The sequence below is a fragment of the Scyliorhinus canicula genome, chromosome 5 (assembly GCF_902713615.1).
Source record: "Scyliorhinus canicula chromosome 5, sScyCan1.1, whole genome shotgun sequence".
Lineage (NCBI taxonomy): Eukaryota > Metazoa > Chordata > Chondrichthyes > Carcharhiniformes > Scyliorhinidae > Scyliorhinus > Scyliorhinus canicula.
The window spans coordinates 144,690,485-144,708,886 of NC_052150.1; the positions used below are offsets into that span (position 1 = coordinate 144,690,485).

The 18,402-nt window shown below is 46.6% G+C and overlaps 1 protein-coding gene across 1 annotated transcript in view; it reads right to left on the reverse strand.

Annotated features, from left to right (window-relative positions):
* The window catches only part of cntnap2a (contactin associated protein 2a), a 2,445,269-nt gene that overhangs the window by 1,399,762 nt on the left and 1,027,105 nt on the right, over positions 1-18,402 (reverse strand). Inside the window, exon 8 of the mRNA XM_038797786.1 lies at positions 12,950-13,214. Within this exon, the coding sequence (XP_038653714.1) occupies positions 12,950-13,214 (265 nt within the window). The remainder of the gene's footprint in view (positions 1-12,949; positions 13,215-18,402) is intronic.

Here is an 18,402-nt window from a genome sequence, read left to right on the forward strand (position 1 = left end):
AATTGAGCAGGCTAAAGATGACATCCAGCATCTTTCCTGATCTATATAGCTCAATTACTCAGTGGGTTAAGTTGCTGAGCCATTAGGGAATCTCTGAGCAATTGGACCAGATTTATTAACACTCACCATTAATTATGGTATAATGATTTCAGGCGAAGAACAGATGTGCAGATAAGCGTGAATATCCAAATATTACAGTCTGAGTTGTTAGCTTTGCAAAAATGGCAGTTTGTTTTTTGCCTCACTGTCGACAGGCATTGAACGTCATGAAGTGGCTGTACATGGGTAGTAGATATGAACCAAATTCACGATAGTAATTTAGGATAAGTAATTCCAAGCATAAGTACTCTTATTGATGTAATGTAATTGCTGACAATAAATCACTCTGATACTGAAAATTAACTATTAGAAACATGGAGTCCCATTCCTCAGATTTTGATTTTTTCAGGATGATTTCAAATTGTTAGTTTTTTTAAATTTACGTTTCTTTTTCTTACTTTTCCTTGATCACTTTTTTCTCTCTAAATTAAATATTTATTTCCCTCTCTTTCTTTCCATTTCTGTACCTGATTTGACATCAATTCAGCCCTTTTAAGTTATCCCTTTAATTCATCCTCCTTCTCAATCCTTGCACATTTATCTTCAATCTGATTTTCAGGAGATATCTAATTGTTTGTTACAGATTCAGGTCTCGGAATGCACTTTTTCTCTTGCTGTCAATAATTGGTATGTGCAATAAACTATTAGATACAGACGTGGAGGGGCAAACCCTGGAATAATTTGAGAAACAACTGGATGGAAACAATCAGTCCAAAGACGTGCAGGTTAGATGGATTGGACATGCTAAATTGCCCTGAATGTCCAAAAAGGTTAGGAGGGGTTATTGGGTCATGGGGGTAGGGTGGAAGTAAAGGGCTTAAAGTGGGTTGGTGCAAACTCGATGGGCCGAATGGCCTCCTTCTGCACTGTATGATTCTATGAAGACCCATCAGGATCATGTTTCAATTAAGTTGCCAATTACTCTTGTAAACTGTGGAAACAAGCCTAGCCTGTCTAACGTTTCCTCATAAGACAACCTGCCAATTCCAGTTTTTAATTGAGTGAATATTCTCTGAACTGCATCCAATGCAGTTACTCTCTTTTCTAAATAAGACCAATATAGTATGCAGTACTGTAGATGTGGTCTCACAATGCAATGCCGTATGTAGAATCATAGAATCCTTACAGTGCAGAAGGAGGCCATTCGGCTCATTGAATCTCCACTAACCTTCCAAAAGAGCACCCTACCTCAACTCAATCCCCTGCCTTATCCCCATAATACTAACTTGCCTTTGAACACTAAGGGGCAATTTGGCAGGGCCAATTCACTTAACCTGCAGAATTTTGGACTCTGGGAGGAAACGGAGTAAACTCGCGCAGGCACGGGAGAATGTGCAAACTCCACACAGTCACAACTCCACAAGGTTGCAAACGAACAAGAATCCCTAGTGCTGTGAGGCAACAGTGCTAGCCGCTGTGCCAACCTAACTGACGCATAACCACCATACTTTTGTATTCAATTTAATTTGCATTAAGCGATAATATTTCATTATCTTTCCCAATTACTTTCTGAAGATGCCCACTAACCTTTTGCAATTCATGCACTGGGATACCCAGATCACTCTGCATGTCAGAGCTCTGCAGTCTCTTGCTATTTAGATAAAATGCTTCTTTTTCATTCTTCCTGCAAAAATGGATAATTTCACATTTTTCCACATTATACTTAATTTGCCAGATCTTTTCCCACTCACTTAACCTATTTATATCCCCTTTGTAGCCTCCTTATGTCCTCTTCACATCTTACTTCCCCATCTTTCTTTGTGTCATCAGCAAATGTAGCAATCATACCTTTGGTTACATCATCAAAGTCATTTATATCAACTGTAAAAAGTTGAGACCCCAGCACTGATCCCTGTGGCACACCACTCATTATATCTTGTCAAGCAGAAAAAGGCCAATTTATGCCTACCCTCATTTTCCTGTTAGCTAGTCAATCTTCTATCCATGCCAATATATCATCACCTGTATCAAAAGCTTTTATTTCCCATAGTTAACCTTTGACATGGCACTTTATCAAATGTCTTCTGGAAATCGAAGTACAGTACATCAACCAGTTCCCCTTTATCCCGAGCGTATGTTACTTCAAAGAATTCCAAAAAATTGGTTAAACATGATTTGCCTTTCATGATCTGATTCTGCCAGATTACTTTGAATTTTGCCAAGTGCCCTGCTTTAACATATTTGATAATCGTTTTTAACATTAATACTGTTCACCCTCATCCTGGCAATGCTCGCAAACCTCCTGACAATTGCACCCCACACCACCCCCACTAGCAATGTGGAAATAGCCTCCACCAACCCCACCCCTCCAGCTCCCCAGTTAGTCGATCAGTTAGTGTGAAGAAGTTACATAGGGCCAGCGAACAAATGCTTAACCTGGTGCTCGGCTGAGAAAGTATTTTCCAGCTCACCTGCAAAATCATTGTATGTGTCAGGTCACCTTACAGGGGTGCAGAGAGAGATCCCCAATACGTTTCCATCTATGCATTTAGGGGAGCATGTGTGAGACAAGCAGAGGGGCTACAATGTCACATAAAGCCTGTGCAATTGATTCAGCCACCCACGTGTGTTCTGCGTCTCCTCCCAACAATGTTCATCTCAGCCTCCATCCCAGCAATGTTCATACCCAGCCCCACTCTTGCACCAATGGTGCTCACTTCCTCCCCACCCCCAAAACAGTACTCAATCCCCCACATCAGACTTTGTGCTCACCCCCTTTTCTTCTGGCTTGCCTTCTACATGGAATACATGGTTCCTGCCTGCCCAATATCGGAAAGGGGGGGGGGGGGCAGTGCTGGGATGTGGGGGAAGTGGGTAGTTGAGCATTTTCCTGGGGAAAAAGTGGGATTGTCGCTGGTGAGAGGATAAACATCGTTGGGAGGAGCGCACACAAAGTTTCGGGTGAGGGGTGTGAATACTGTTGATGGTGATAGAGGAGGTAAATATTGTTGTGGATGAGAAAGGGTGTATTAAACTCTGTTGATGGTGTGAATGGGGGCAGTGAATCCTGTTGAAGGTGAGAGTGGAAGGGTGAACAGTGTCAGGGCTAAGAATGAGAGGGGAAGCGTTGGGGCTTGAACACTGTCAAGTGTGAGAGCGGAGGGGTGAATGCTGTCGATGGTGACAGCGGGAGTGGGGGATGATGAACATTGTATGGGGTGAAAGTGCAGTAGGGGGATGCAACACTGTCAGGAGAGAGAGTGGGCAGAATGAACATTGTTGCACTGAGAGTGTGGAAGGTCTTTTTTATAGTTCTTTCATGGGATGTGGGCAACGCTGGCTGGCCAGGTGAAAGTCTTCCAGTTGCACAGCGACATAAGGCAGGGTTTCCCGCTGTCCCCTGGCAATTGTCCTCCTGGCGATCACCCTGCGAGATGCGAGAGGCTGGAAGGGAATCTGAAGAGGAGGCAGAGAGCACAGAGTTTCACTCTGTGCAGACAATCTGCTCCTCTACATTCCGGACCCGCAAAACGGAATGAAAGAAATCACAAAGCTTCTGGAAGAGTTTGGGGCGTTCTCGGGTTACAAACTCAACCTGTGCAAAAGTGAGGTTTCCCCAGTGAACTCAAACAGGGGAGAGTCAGGGCTGGAAGTTCTCCCATTTAAAATAGCCCAAAACAAATTCCACTACCTGGGGATTCAGATGGCCCACGATTGGACACGGATGCACAAGTGGAATCTGACCAGTCTAGCGAACAAAGTTAGAACGGAACTATAGAGATGGGGTGCACTCCCGCTTTCCCTTGTGGGAAAGGTACAGAATATCAAGATGAACGTACTGCAAGGTTCCTCTTTGGGGCAACATGTTAGCATAGTGGTTAGCATCAATGCTTCACAGCTCCAGGGTCCCAGGTTCGGTTCCCGGCTGGGTCACTGTCTGTGCGGAGTCTGCACGTCCTCCCCGTGTGTGCGTGGGTTTCCTCCGGGTGCTCCGGTTTCCTCCCACAGTCCAAAGATGTGCGGGTTAGGTGGATTGGCCATGCTAAATTGCCCATAGTGTCCTAAAAAGTAAGGTTAAGGGGGAGTTGTTGGGTTACGGGTATAGGGTGGATACGTGAGTTTGAGTGGGGTGATCATGGCTCGGCACAACATCGAGGGCCGAAGGGCCTGTTCTGTGCTGTACTGTTCTATGTTCTATGTACCTATCTTCATCCCCAAGGCTTTTTTCCAAAAAATAGTCAAAATGATTATGGCTTGTGTGTGTGTGTGTGTGTGTGTGTGTGTGTGTGTGGAACTAGATGAGACAACACTTTGGTGTAACCGAGGTATCCACCATGGCCCCCATCTGCAGCAACCACACGTTTCCAGCAGCCATGCTAGACACTACCTTTAAGAGGTGGGGACAGGAATGGGGGGGGGGGCTAGCGGTCATGGGGTACAGACTTGCGACCTCAGAAGAGCTGACAGAAAGACAGGAACTACCGAACGGACAGGATCTCCGACATTTACAAATCAAAAGCCTTCTCCACAAGGAGACGGCGAGGTACCCTAGGGCTCCGAGAGACACAATGTTGAACGCGGACAGTATGGAAAAAGGGAACAGCGTCGACAAATGGGGACTACTTTTAGAGAGGGCGGAACAAGGGGGAAATCGGAGGAAGTAGCATGGGAACTCTGGAGTGAAGCACTGAACAGGGCCAACTCCACCTCCTCCTGCGCTAGACTAAAACTCATGCAGCTTAAAGTGGTGCACAGAGTACACCTGACAAGAACCCGAATGAGCAGGTTTTTCCCAGAGGTGGAGGACAAATGTGAATGATGCCGGCTAACCACACCCACATGTTCTCAGCATGTCCCAGACTTGTTGGGTTCTCGACAGCATTTATTGAGGCGATGTCCAAGGTTGCGGGGGTGAGGGAGGAGCCATGCCCGAGAGTTGCAGTCTTCAGGGTATCGGACCAGCCAGAACTTCATATGGGGAAGAGGGCCGTCATACCCTTGCTTTTGCTTCCCCAACGCACGCCAGAGAATCCTGTTCGGCTGGCAATCAGCAGTACCACCTACAGCTGCAGACTGGCTGGCAGACCTGTTGGAATTTCTCCATCTGGAGAAGATCAAAGACACCATCCCAGAGACGGACCATGGTTTCCACAAAGCATGGGGGCCATTTGTCAGCCTGTTCGACGCCAAAAATTGTTGAAACGGGTGGAGGGGAGCGGGGGACGCATGGGAACCACCCGGGTCACAGAAATCAGACAGAAATGAGGTGGGGGGAATGGGGGGGGGGGGGGGGGGGGGAGAGAAAGACCCAAGGAAGCACCAGGAGGGAACCCAGGGAGAGACCGACACAAGGACCAGAGGACCCCTCACAAAGCTATGAGACGAAAACAAACTATCTCCGGCAAAGGGTAGGGCCTAAGACCGGACCCAGCGACAGTAGAAAAGGGGAAGGGGAGCCCAAAAGGAACATGCAAATTGTAAATAATAGCCGTGCCATCCATCTCTTGTACAGTGCAAATTGCAAACTTTAATAAAATATGTTCATTAAAAAAGAAAGTCAACCACATTGCTATGGATCTGGAGTCACATATAGGTGACTCCTGAGGGTCGTGACCAGACCAGACCCTGTAAGGACAGGAGATTTCCTTCTCCTGCAGGACAGTGAACCAGATGGGTTTTTACGACAATCGACAATTATTTAAAGGTCACCATTAGACTTTAAATTGCAGACTACCATGGTGGGATTCGAACTCGGGACCCCAGAGTATTACCTGGGTTCCTGGATTACCGTCCAGCGACAATACCATTACACCACCACCCCGGCTATTGCTGTAGCGGATGAGCACTTTCAGTGAGGGCAGACCGTGCAGTGTCATTAACTGCCCATTATAAAACAATTTTAGTCAATGAACTGAAGACAGATCATAAAGGCGTTGTTATATTCCTTGTCTTGCTCTTCAAGACAGACACATATGTAGTGTTGACAAAGAACATAAAACTAAGACGTTTAAATCAAAACAAATTTATTTTACACTACTAAACTTATTAGGTTCACACACTTTACGAAATAACAAATAATAAAATAGTAATACTGAATCTGTTGCACAGTAATCAATATGGTCTAACTATTAATCTACACTATAAACTCAACCTCGTGCTATATGGGGCTGGTTTAGCTCACTGGGCTAAATCGCTGGCTTTTAAAGCAGACCAAGCTGGCCAGCTCCACGGTTCGATTCCCGTAACAACCTCCCCCGACAGGCGCCAGAATGTGGCGACTAGGGGATTTTCACTGTAACTTCATTGAAGCCTACTCGTGATAATAAGCGATTTTCATTTCATTTCTCTACAACGAAATCTCCCTCAGCTTTCTCTGTTTCATCAGCTTCTCATCATCTTCTCCCAGAATTCTTCAGGATGTAGCTTTATCTGCAATTACTTAGTAATGCCATCGAGTGTTGAATTACATATAGTCTCTGCTGTTAACCCTTTACACACTTGTACTATACATATTACAGGTGTGCCTTCAGTTCATATTGAGAAAAGTCTGCACTGTAATTATACCTGACAATTTGTTTCTTGAATCTGTTAAGATTTGCATCCTTGCTGGAGCTGGTATCGGTCGGTGCTAAGGCTCCAGTGTAAAGTAGTGAGCAGGTAGATTAAATCAGTCAGTGGTGGACACACGCTCTCCGATGCTGGCCAGAAGAACTGAGTCATGTTATTTATTTTGTTAATTCAGTATTTTTAAAAGTACAACTAATTGCAGGATATATCAGCTGGCAGAACAAGAGACCACACAACCTTGAAAGGCAGAAATTAATAGTGCTGTGCCCATTTTTGAGAGCTGTTAGTCTAATGTTTCATAAAGAAAACTAGGTGAAGTGAGCAAGTTCCATAAAAGTCAAAAAGTGCACCCTCAAGCGTGTGACTAAAGAACAGCTCATGCCCAGGGAACAAGTCAGGTGGAACTCAGCAAACCTATCCAATTACTTTCCAACAGAAGCTGCAAGGAATGATGCAGGTTTTGTGGTAAAAAATTTACCGGAATACACAAGATGGATTGTAAACCATGCGAGACATTTTTTCTATGCACTAGCAGTTTCTAATTTAAGAATTCCAATATATCTGGGGATCTAAACGAGAAATAGGCCATTACCTGATCAAAGCATCTCCACTATGCACAGGAAGAAAACTGATCTCATCTCTAAGATCTATGTGGCAGTATGAGTCCCCGGAGAAAGTAACAATCTTTTCCCTTTCCGTTTGTATTGAATCATGGGATGATCATCTGATCGTCCATTTATACTATCAAAGGGGAACTATATTAGTACATGATTCATCTCCTGCTTGTGAGAATAAAAATTACAATAAAGAGAGGTCAAGTGTTTACTTGCTCAGTGTTAACTGTGCCTTATTTTCAACTCGGAAATTATGGTGATGGAAATGAAGGCTATGGCAGCAAACAAATCATCAGCCATCTCCTGAGGTTTTCTCTCAATTGTTTGCGGAAATTCCAGGTTTCTTCCTCATGGGAATCCAAAGAGTTACTCAGTTCTCTTAATCACTCAGACGAGCAACTCCTTCCACATAGTAAAATAGAACTCAAAAGGGAATCAGTGCATATGAGGCGGGGACACGACAGTGAAGTTGAAGTACAAGATCCCCATGATCTTATTAAATAGCACTGCAAGCTTGAAAGGCCAAATGGCTTACTTTTGCTCTTATTTCGTATGTTCTTGAGTTCAATACCTCTTAACGAAAGCACATTTTAACTGATTAGTTACAAATGGAGGCATTAGATCAAAATGCTCCCTTTTAAAAAGGGAGAGATTGATGCAGTAGTAGGTGTTGTAGTAATGTCACTGGACTAGTAATCCAGAGGCCAACACTGGTGCTCAGAGTATATGGGTTTGACTCCCACCGTGGCAACTGAAGGATTTAAATTCAATTAATAAATCTAGAATTCAAAGCTAGTCTGAATAATGATGTCGCACAAACCCATCTGGTTTACTAAAATCTGCCATCCTTATGGGGTCTCTCCCACATGTGACTCCAGACCAACTTCAACGTGTTTGACTCTTAATGGCCCTTCAAAATGGCTGAGCATGCCACATAGTACAAAGGCAATTAGGGATGGGCAAAAAAATGCTGGCATTGCCCACCTCCCCATAAACAATAAAAAAAGGTTTAGACTTTTCACAGGAATTAATTCTTCAGAAAAACCCAACTATTGTGATGGAATTATAATTGATCAAGGCCATACTACGCACCACTACAACATTGAAAATATAATTAGGCAGGTACCACATGTTTTGTTTGATTAACTTTGTGAGGTAGAATGGCTCTCATTATGCTGCCAGTTCTTTTGCTGCAAACTATATTCCCCTTGCATATATTTTGTTGTGGGCCAGGGTTTAGAGAACCCCAAAGTGTATCATGGAGTTCACCTGACCCACAACTTTGAATAGATTGTGGTTATGGGGAGCACACGGGCCTACCTTACAGGTGGGATGCAACAGAACTCTACAGTACTTTTAAATTAAAACAATGTTTATTTGTGAAACCAGTTAACATTTTATAAACCCACAGTAAACATCTTAACAACTATCAACACCAATACTCCCCACAGATACAACATTCTTTCCTTAATTTTTCCTTATTAACATCCATAAGGCAAAAGACCCTTTTTAACCCAGAGATCAGGTTTAAATTCACTACTGAGAGCAGTCAGTACTTTGAAATCACCCAATTGATCTGGAGACAGTCTTCAGTTTGCAGAGAGAGATCCTTATACAGCTCCATGCTTTGCCTGTAGCTATCCAGCTCTCAAAACAAAACTAAACACACCCTGTAGCTGCAAGTCCAAAGTGAAAGTAAAAGCAGACAGACAGCCCAGCTCCACCCACACTCTGACATCATTGGAGCTATCTAATAAGTACGCATTTCTTAAAGGTACACCCACTACAGCTATTTTATAAAAAACACCCATTTCTTAAAGGTACTCTCACATGACAATTTGTATTTTTGCCTTATTTGGCAAATCAAAAAACAATTTTGATGTAGGTGTGACTCTCTCAATTGGTGGAATATGGGCTAGATTTTGTTAGATCAGGGCACCTATTATTACCGACCATTAGGCTAGACTCTACACCCTTCAGCTCAAAATCCTTCTGCCCACAAAAATACCTCTTCCTAGTTTAAAGCTGTTCCTTAGTTCTACACCAGCAATATGATTGAAAAAAAAAAATTCTAGCTGACCAATTCAGACATTTGAATATGTAGGGTGCAATTTACCGGTCACGACCCGCCAGTATTGGGATGGGGCAAGACCGGTAGATCCCGGGAAGGACTCTCCTGGGATTCCCGACAGTCCTATCGCCACACGAGATCTCGCAAGATATTGCGATCTGGATCCCTCCTGCAATGAGCAGGACCCAGACTTGCAGAGTTAAATGAGTTTAAAAACTCAATTAACTACCCCTTTGCCAGATCGAACTGGCTCCCAGGATCTACCAGCCTTGGCAAGCAGACCCCAGCTGGGTGTCGCTCAGAACTGGTCCACACAAGTGTGGACCAGGCGGAACGGTACTTGAGGGCATCTCCCAGCCGATCAGAGGCACGGGTGGTTGCTGATGCCACCCAGACACCTTTGCACTGCCATCCCGGTGCCCTGGAAGTACCACCCAGGTGACAGCCTGACACTGCGGCGTGCCCAGGTGGCACGGCCAGGCTGACAGGGGCATTGCCAGAATTCCAGGCTGGCAGTGCCAAGGTGCCCAGGTAACATTTTACCCATGCCAGGGATTGGACCCGGGGGTGCCTTGCCATGTGAAGTGGGTGTGAGGATCCCCCCCCCCCCCCCCCCACCCCCCACCAAACAGCTGAGTTGGGGCATTGGGGATCTGGGGGTCTCCTTGTGGGGTCATTTTTAAATGGTGCCCTGAACGGAGCTCGTCAGTGCAGGAAATTTGGCGAAGTGCGGCCTCAATGGAGCCTTCTCAATTAATGCCCAAAAAGAAATCAGAGTGCAGCTAAATAGCGGGGTCGTTGCCACCACTTGTAATCCCTCCCAGAATGGACTCTTTTTTTGAGGTTTGATCGCACCTGTAATTTATGCTGTCAGTTCAGTGCACTATCTCAGGGAGTGTTGAGTGCCATTTTTTGAATGCGACATGAGCCCATTGTGCACGTTTTTTCTGTTAGGTACAAACAATCACATGACACTATTCTAAGCACAGTAGGATAATGTGCCTGTGAACAAAGTTTTGGCTACACTTTCAGATAAAACTACCGCAACGAAATAGCACAATGTCCTGGGAAATTCAGGACCCAAAATCTTATTTCTGTTTAAAAATTGTATTCCAGTTAAAATAAAGTTTTGATTAAGTCCAATCGCCTTCAGATTTATTCCATTTCTTTCTTTCTAGGGTTTTAATATTTAAATAGGAATGCTGATTACATCATTTGGGAACTCATGTCAAGGAATCACTGATTCCGACAGTACAATAGAGCTGGATTAACATACTTCAGATGATCATCGAAACTCCCTCGGTTAATAACTATATTTCTGTCAATCTTAATTCACCTCCTCACATCCTCTGGTTCAACAATTCTTCCCAATGAGCTCCCCAATGAAGATTAACAAGTCACACTTTAATTTTTTAAAAACGCAAGGGTACAGTATCTTTCACCACCAAAGTTTGTGGTGCATAACTCTACTAAGGGCTACTATTTCCTTGACTTTTTTTAATATTGAGATTTTATATTTCACAAACAAAGTTACAAAATAATACAGCACCAAAAGCAAGGAATGGAAAAAACAGAAATGGCTTAACCGACATGAGTGTAGTCTTGAACACCGTGGCTTAATACCATAGGCACCAACGACCCAACACAGCTTGCTCTTTCCAGATTCCAAACTAGCTGCACCCATGTAGGAGCCAGGAAAGGATTTGTTATACCCACCCATGCAAAAACAAAAGAAAATGCACAGAAACCACAGATCTACAGGACGTTGCAAACATACTACTCAGTACAATCAGACCCCAAACACAGGCCCAAGGCAGAACCACAATCATTAGGAAAGGAGAGGAGAGGGGGAGAAGACTGGCAACAGTAAGAACATGTTCAGACCATGGTCAAGCCCAAAGGGCCTCCCAAGGCAGAAAATAAGAGAAGGCGGAGTGAAATAAAAAATACCTACCTGAGTTATGCCACCAGATGACAACACCCACCAGTGGAGAAGAGAGCAAGCCAGTCAATTAACAAGAAGATGGCCCACTCCCACAGGATATCCAACAAGGCACAGGACCTGACCCAGTCCCATGCCCTTGTTCACCAGAGAGACAAGCGAACAAAAGTCCAGCCTCCCAGGACGTCCTTCCCCACGGTCTCAGAGGGGGACATTCCAAGTCACTGGGCCTGGCCCAGCCAAGCACCAACTGATACATAAAAAAAACTATACCCCTTGGGCCTCCGGCACAACTCAAAAACCTGCACCCCCATACCTTTCCAACACCTACCAGATCCATTTGTTCTGTTATAAGTCTTGCTTCTTTGTATCAGTTTAATGCACCCGAGTGGTTTGTTAGGCCATCAGAAGAAGCTAAGAGGCAAGCACATTGCTCTGATTCTGGAGTCAAATATAGGTCAAATCAGGTAAGGAAAGCAGCTTTTCTTCTCTGAATGACATCAATGAATAAGATTTTTTTTAATGACAATCAGTAGTTCAATGTCACCATTCTGGTATTAGCTTTTTATCTTAGATTTAGTTTAATAAGCAGATTGAAATTCCTCAGCTACTCTGATGTAATTTGAACACATGTACGCGATTCAACCAAAAATGTCTATGTTCAGTTTTGGACGTGTTTAGTGGGGTATTTCTTGGCGCCTGTAGCGCCAATAAGCACCTTGCTATTCAACGGCACTTTGCCATTTTATTTGGTCTGGGTAGTTTCACCCAGCTGAGACTGCACTTGGTGAAGCTCGCCAGCAGGGAAGGCTCCTTGCAGATTGGTGCGCCAATTTGGAAGGCTGCCCGATCTCCCCCACCATTCAGAACACACCCCCCCCTTTCCCGGTTTCAACCCCTGCTTCCCCTCAATTTTTAGGAGGTCTCTGGGAACGTTCCCTCATCCCCCCTCCACTTGGTAACTGCCCGGTCTATGGCAATGTAAACTTGGCACAAGCCAATAAGTGCCAAGGTGCCCAGGTGTCGGGGGAGTGCCAAGGTGACACTCTGATCTGTCCTGGTCCACCCGGGGATCTGTAATGTCCTGGGAGATTCCCCAGATGCCATAATGACTGGTCCAGTACTAAATGGCGACCTGGCGAGGTCTCCCAGCCACAGCCAAATGAGCTTAATGGCTCATTTAAATATGCTGATCTGGGTCGCGTCCAATGAAGGCAAGATCCAGATCATGACTTCTCGTAAGATTCCATTAGATCTCACAAGACATTTTGAGCGTCACAAGTCTCAGGAGAGGCTTCTCGTGCGATTCTACGACCTCATCCCGACTCCAAGTTGAGGCCGCTGAGTTGCACCCCATGTTTCTGTGTCAATAGTTCAGGCTTCTGGATTACTAATCCAGCAACATAATCACTATACGCGTGTACCCAATATAAATGCAGGGGACAAATGACGTGGTCATAACAAAACTAAATGGGACAAGTTGAATTAATATCAATAAATCCAGTTACTATTCTAAATCGTTCCAGTTGTGGAACTTCAACGTTGCATGATGTAAAAAGCAACAGAAAACATAAAAATTGAATATTAAAATGAATGAGAATTCTTTGATCTTCATTGAGGAGGTCTCTTCTGTGATTCTCATACTTCATTTCATTTTCAAAATTTATCGTTTCACCCAAAGCTTAGATTTCAACTGTTTATTTGTTTCACACATACCTGCAGACATCTCAATGCTGTTCATCTTTGTTTGGTTGACGCTGATGTTAATGCTGACTTTTCCATCACTGAGGTCAATCTCCACCATTCCATAGCCCGGGGCAAATTTGCTCAATAAGAGTAGACTGTTGGGGTTCCATGTCCGAAACATAAAGTTGACTGAAAACAAATCCTGGTTCATGTGTCCAGGCAGCAGTAGGTAACTGCTGCTATTGAAAAACACAGGAACGGCACGAGATTCCACACAGGAGAAGCTCAGATTACCCTGGAAGGAAAAATAAGGAACAAGTATTGATATTTCTTTTTTTTCTTTTTTTAAATAATTCTTATTGAAATTTTTGAAAAATGTATAACAGAACAATAATAATAACAATAATAAACCCCCCCCGGCACCCGTAACAACACATAGTATTGATACTTCAAATACAGGCAAAACAGTCCTCGATACAAATCTTTTTTTTTCCAAATGGTGGAAAGGCCTTCACACATTACATTGATTATTCACTTCCTTTCTGGTGTGTCAGTGCAAATTCCAAACTGATGCTGTTGTTCATTGTTGCGAGAGGACAACATTATCTGAGTTTTCAGATGGTATTTTAAATTGAGGCTTTATTTGCCATTTTAGGTAGATCCTGTTCACTCACTCTCAGATAAGCACGAGCATTCCTTCCAGTAGTCTGACCAATAATTTGTGGAGCCTTGTGATGTGGAAATAAGTTGTCTCGTTTCCGACATTATGCAATGATTACACTTCAAAAGTTATTCATTGGCTTCAAAGTAATTTGAGATATTTTAAGGCTGTGAAAGTTGCTACATAAATTCTCTTTCTTTAGATGACTATTCTCGTCAAGGCAACAAGTAGCTGGCCCTTCATATTTAGTCGAGCAGTCTTGAGGCTAATTGAAGCAAACAAACTGCTGATTGATTAACTAATTCAACATAAATGAGATCTTGAACATTGTTTATTTTTTATTGTTGCAGACTGCAGTGTATTTAATCACTAGCTCAGCGGGCTAACTATATGAGAGTGGTTATGTTATACCTTATTTCCAAGGTAATGAATTTAGTCAACGACAGCAGTTTTGAAGATGCTGAAACCTTTTTCACTTTGTGTGGGGGAAAAGCAAAGTTACCTTTGGTGGGATTCTCCGTCCAGCGACGGCGGAATCATGAAATGCTATTGGGCAGAGAATCAAGTTTGAGGTGAAAATCGAGGCCGGTGCTGGGCGCCCAATGGAATGCCATGCTTCGGACCCTCGACAGCAGTGTGAATGCGTTTTACGCTGCACGCCGGCGTAGCCATGCAAATTGTACAGTAAATGACACTGGCGGATCATTAATGGGCCCACCCCGGTATTCTCCGGGTCTCCAATGATGCTCTGCCTCCACCAGGAGGAATTACTGATGGCGAGATGCTGAGGGAGAGTGAAGAGGTAAGACATGTTCCCAGAGGCGCGATTGTGGGCTGTTGGTCCTGCCGCTTGTTGGGCAGGCTTGGGGGAGTATATGCCAGGTGCGCGGTGAGTAGCGGGGGCTGACCAGAGCATGGGCCCTGGGGTTGTGGTGTCTTCCCGGGACCGGGGTTTCCAGGCACAGACCGCCATTGCTGCAGCCTGCAAGGCAGCCACCTTGCTGCGTACCCGACTGATTGCCCATCATGGCCCGTGTTTGCGCCCACAACCCACCTCCCCCTCACCCAATCCCACCAGTCTGCCCGGGCATCGGGATTTTCTGTCATCGCCGGGATGCCCCTGGTCCAGGGGGTGATTGATGGGGTGCATGTCCCCCTATGAACCACCGGGCCTGCCCATCACAAACGGCAAGGGGTACCACTCCATGAACGTGCAGCTGGTGAGTGACCTCATGCATCTCTGCACCTGATACCCAGGCACCATGATCAACACCTTCATCCTGGTACACATGACTGTTCCGACACATTTGAGGTGCACCCCCGGGTGAGTGGTTGGCTCTTCGGCACAGCAGAGGGGCGATGTATGCCAGATCTCGTCCGATGCGCCAGGACCACCGCACATGGGACGCACTAATTGTTCCCAGGTACACTGATTACGGGGCCTGAATGACAGCAGTATGAACATCTCGTCCCCGCCTACTGATCCCCCCACTCTGCACACCCCCCCCCCCCCGTGCACACCCCACCTGTGATTCCAACTTGCCTCACTACAGGAAATGGGCCCTGGGTTGGTATTAACAGCGAGTCTGGTCCATGAGATGGAAGGTGATGACAACCCGCTCTGTGATGAGCTCCGGCGCTTTCCACTGTATGCCTGGGTAATCCCTGCATGCAAGCTTGCCATTCCATCACACAGTCCTACTGAAACCTTTTGGCGGCGGAGGTGGGGACAGGGCGGGGATGTGGGTGGATAGGGAGGGAGGAGGGAGGGGTGGGGCTAGGTAGTGGGGCGAAATGCAGTGTCTGACGCAGGGGCCCTGTCCTATGCCCATGTCTAATGGCCACCCTTCCCCCCCCCCCACCTTCCAGCCTGCAGCCAGCCCAGCCCATAACTCACACCCTTGACACAGAGCACCGAGGCAAGTTGGAACGTTTGTGATCAGGTGAACATGTTTCTACAGGTTTGTGCCCTATCCCCTATCACTATCCTATGTGCTGTACCCATGACAACTTAACTGATGCCCAACTTTCTGGCCTTACGGGCCCTAACACTCCAACTAGGTGGATCCCCAGGCTATATATCAGGGCTGGAGGTGGCCTACTGCGATTCTCGCCCTCTGACCTAGGTTCCCTTTGACGGCTATCCTCTGGAGTGATCAAGCCTGGTCAGGCCCGGCAGGCTTTCGGATGTCCCAGGTGACCCTAGAGGTCTATTCTCATCATAGCCAGGTTCTCAATGCTCATGGCCATGGAGCACGGAGACTGTGTCACGTCCCTCTGTGCCTGGCTGAGGTCAGCCAGCACCTGGGCAATGCCATCAAAGCGCTCAGCCATTACCCATTGTGACTGTGCCAAGCTCTGGAGCTTTCCTGCAATATACAGGTGGCCCAGATACATGGCTGCCTCTGACAGGGCTGCCTTGCGATGTGCCTCAGCCACTGCCCACACAGAGTATCCCAGGCCTTGACCCATGGCTGATACCTTTGCACCCAAGGCCTCCACTGAGGATGCCATCCGTTCAGTTTTGGCCTGGGTAGCAGCATCGTCGGCCTATTCCAACTGCACCTGCAAGTTTTGGATGGCTGCTGACAGCCCCTCATGCTGTCCCTGGCTCTGTGCCTGTATCTCCAGCACATCGATGGGATCATCCTTCCCAGAAGCTCGTGACCCACCTGGATGGCAGCTAGTCCCTGGGGTCGGCCTGTCCTCCGACCGTCCGCCCCCTCAGGGGTTGCTACCTCCACCTGATGTACTACTGCATGTGTTTGGTCCACACCTGATAGTGCACCAGGAGCCACTTCACTATAATGCCTAACTGAGGTGGGTGTCTCTGGGATGTGGAGGGTGTTGGAGACAGCTGTGATGGAAAGTCAGTGTCATCCCTGGACTGGTACTCCGGGGTTTGAGACTTGCGTAGTGTCTGGTCCGCCTCGTCGGTCAATGTGTTGTGGGGTTGTGGCCGGAGGCGGGGACACCAGAAGGGCCTGCCTCATCGCCAAGTGATCCTGCAAAACACAAGACATGACGCATGGTTGGAATGCAAGTGGGGGTGGTGTTGGAGAGGTGGTGTGGAGGTGGTGGGGTGCTGGGATGGAGGTGTCATCCTGGGGTTACCATTGATCAGAAACTGAACTGGACTAGCCATATTAATACTGTGGCTACCAGGGCAGATCAAAGGCTAGGAATCCCACGGCGAGTAACTCATCAACCACGTGTAGGTTCCCTTCCAAGTCACTCACCACCCTGATGTGGAAATATATCACTGTTCCTTCACTGTTGCTGGGGAAAAATCCAAGAACAGCAATCCCAAAACAGCACAGTGGATGTACCTACACCTTAAGAACTGTAGTGGTTCAAGAAGGTAACTCACCACCACCTTCTGAAGGGTAACTAGGGATGGATCAGCTATGCCCACAGCCTGTAAATTCATTTTTAAAAAGGTGGTGGAGTGCTGGGCTAGTGTTGTGGAGGGGTAGTGTGGAGTTGCTGGGGTGGGAAGGTGAAAAAATGAAAATGAAATGAAAATCGCTTATTGTCACGAGTAGGCTTCAATGAAGTTACTGTGAAAAGCCCTTAGTCGCCACATTCCGGCGCCTGTTCAGGGAGGCTGGTACGGGAAGGTGGAGGGCTGGTGTGGAGATGGTGGGGTGCTGGGGTGGGAGGGTGGTGGTGTGGAGGTGGTATCAACGTGCCATAGGGACAACGCAACTCAGTGGGGGCTCACTTGGTTCCCTGATGCTGCCTTCACTGCAGCAACTGTCCACTCTCTGAGCCCACTGACCATGTTCAATGCCTGACGCTCCATGGCGGTGAAGTGCCGTAGGTCCGTTGGGCCCCCTCCACCCTGCTCTCTCTCGCTACAGTTGTGCGCTACCTTCTCCTGGGCATAGGGGGCGGGAAAGAGAGACAGTAATGCACACTATGAAGCAGTCGCACGCGGGCAGCACAGGGGTGGGGAGCCAGTGTCCTGTGTGTGCAGGGCATCCGCCCATGTTGGGCGGTATGGGTGTAGGCATGTGGTGCAGGGTGGGGTGTGTGATGATGTACATAAAACAATTCTGTACATAATGTTATACATGACCTCCGACCACTAGGTTACAGTGTAAACCCACCACGTGACCCTGTGGGAGTAGGGAGTAGGTTGTGTTGGAGGACAAGTGTATTTTGCAGTCGCTCTACAATAGTTACTTAGTGTTAGAAGTTTATTATTTTATTTATCCTAGTTGTCTTTATCATGCAGTTGTTTCATAATAAACTATTTAAACTAGATGTTCTGTAGTGCCTCATTCATATCTGCCAGTCTACAGAACATGACAGGGTGCAAGCAGACCGCCGGCAGGTAGGGCTCGGTCACCTGCTGGGTGGGAGGTGTGTGGGGCAGGGATTGGTGACAGGTGCATGGTGCTGGTTACTCACGCTGGCCGCCCTGAGGAGGTTGTGCAGCCTTTCGCTCACCGCTAGCCTGTCCTGGCGGTGGCTCCCACTACGCTCATGGCCTCTGTCACCTGTGCTCAGGCCCTGCAGCTATGGCAGCCTCTTTCCCACCCGTGGAACAGGGTGCCCCACCTCTCCTCTATGGCATCCTGCAGGGTCTTGAGCTCCGAATTGGCAAAACGGGATGCTGCTCTTCGGGGTGCCATCTTCTTGGCTGGAATGCATGTGTGTGGGGAGTGGAGTGCTTATATGCGGCTGCAGCTTGTCAGCCTCTCGAGTGCCAATCCCTTCGCTGGTGAATCGGACGGCGTCATGCATTTGAATTGCACTCGCTCAACGTGGCCCCAGTGCTAATCTATTCATGGATCCTGAATTGCTCCGGGACCAG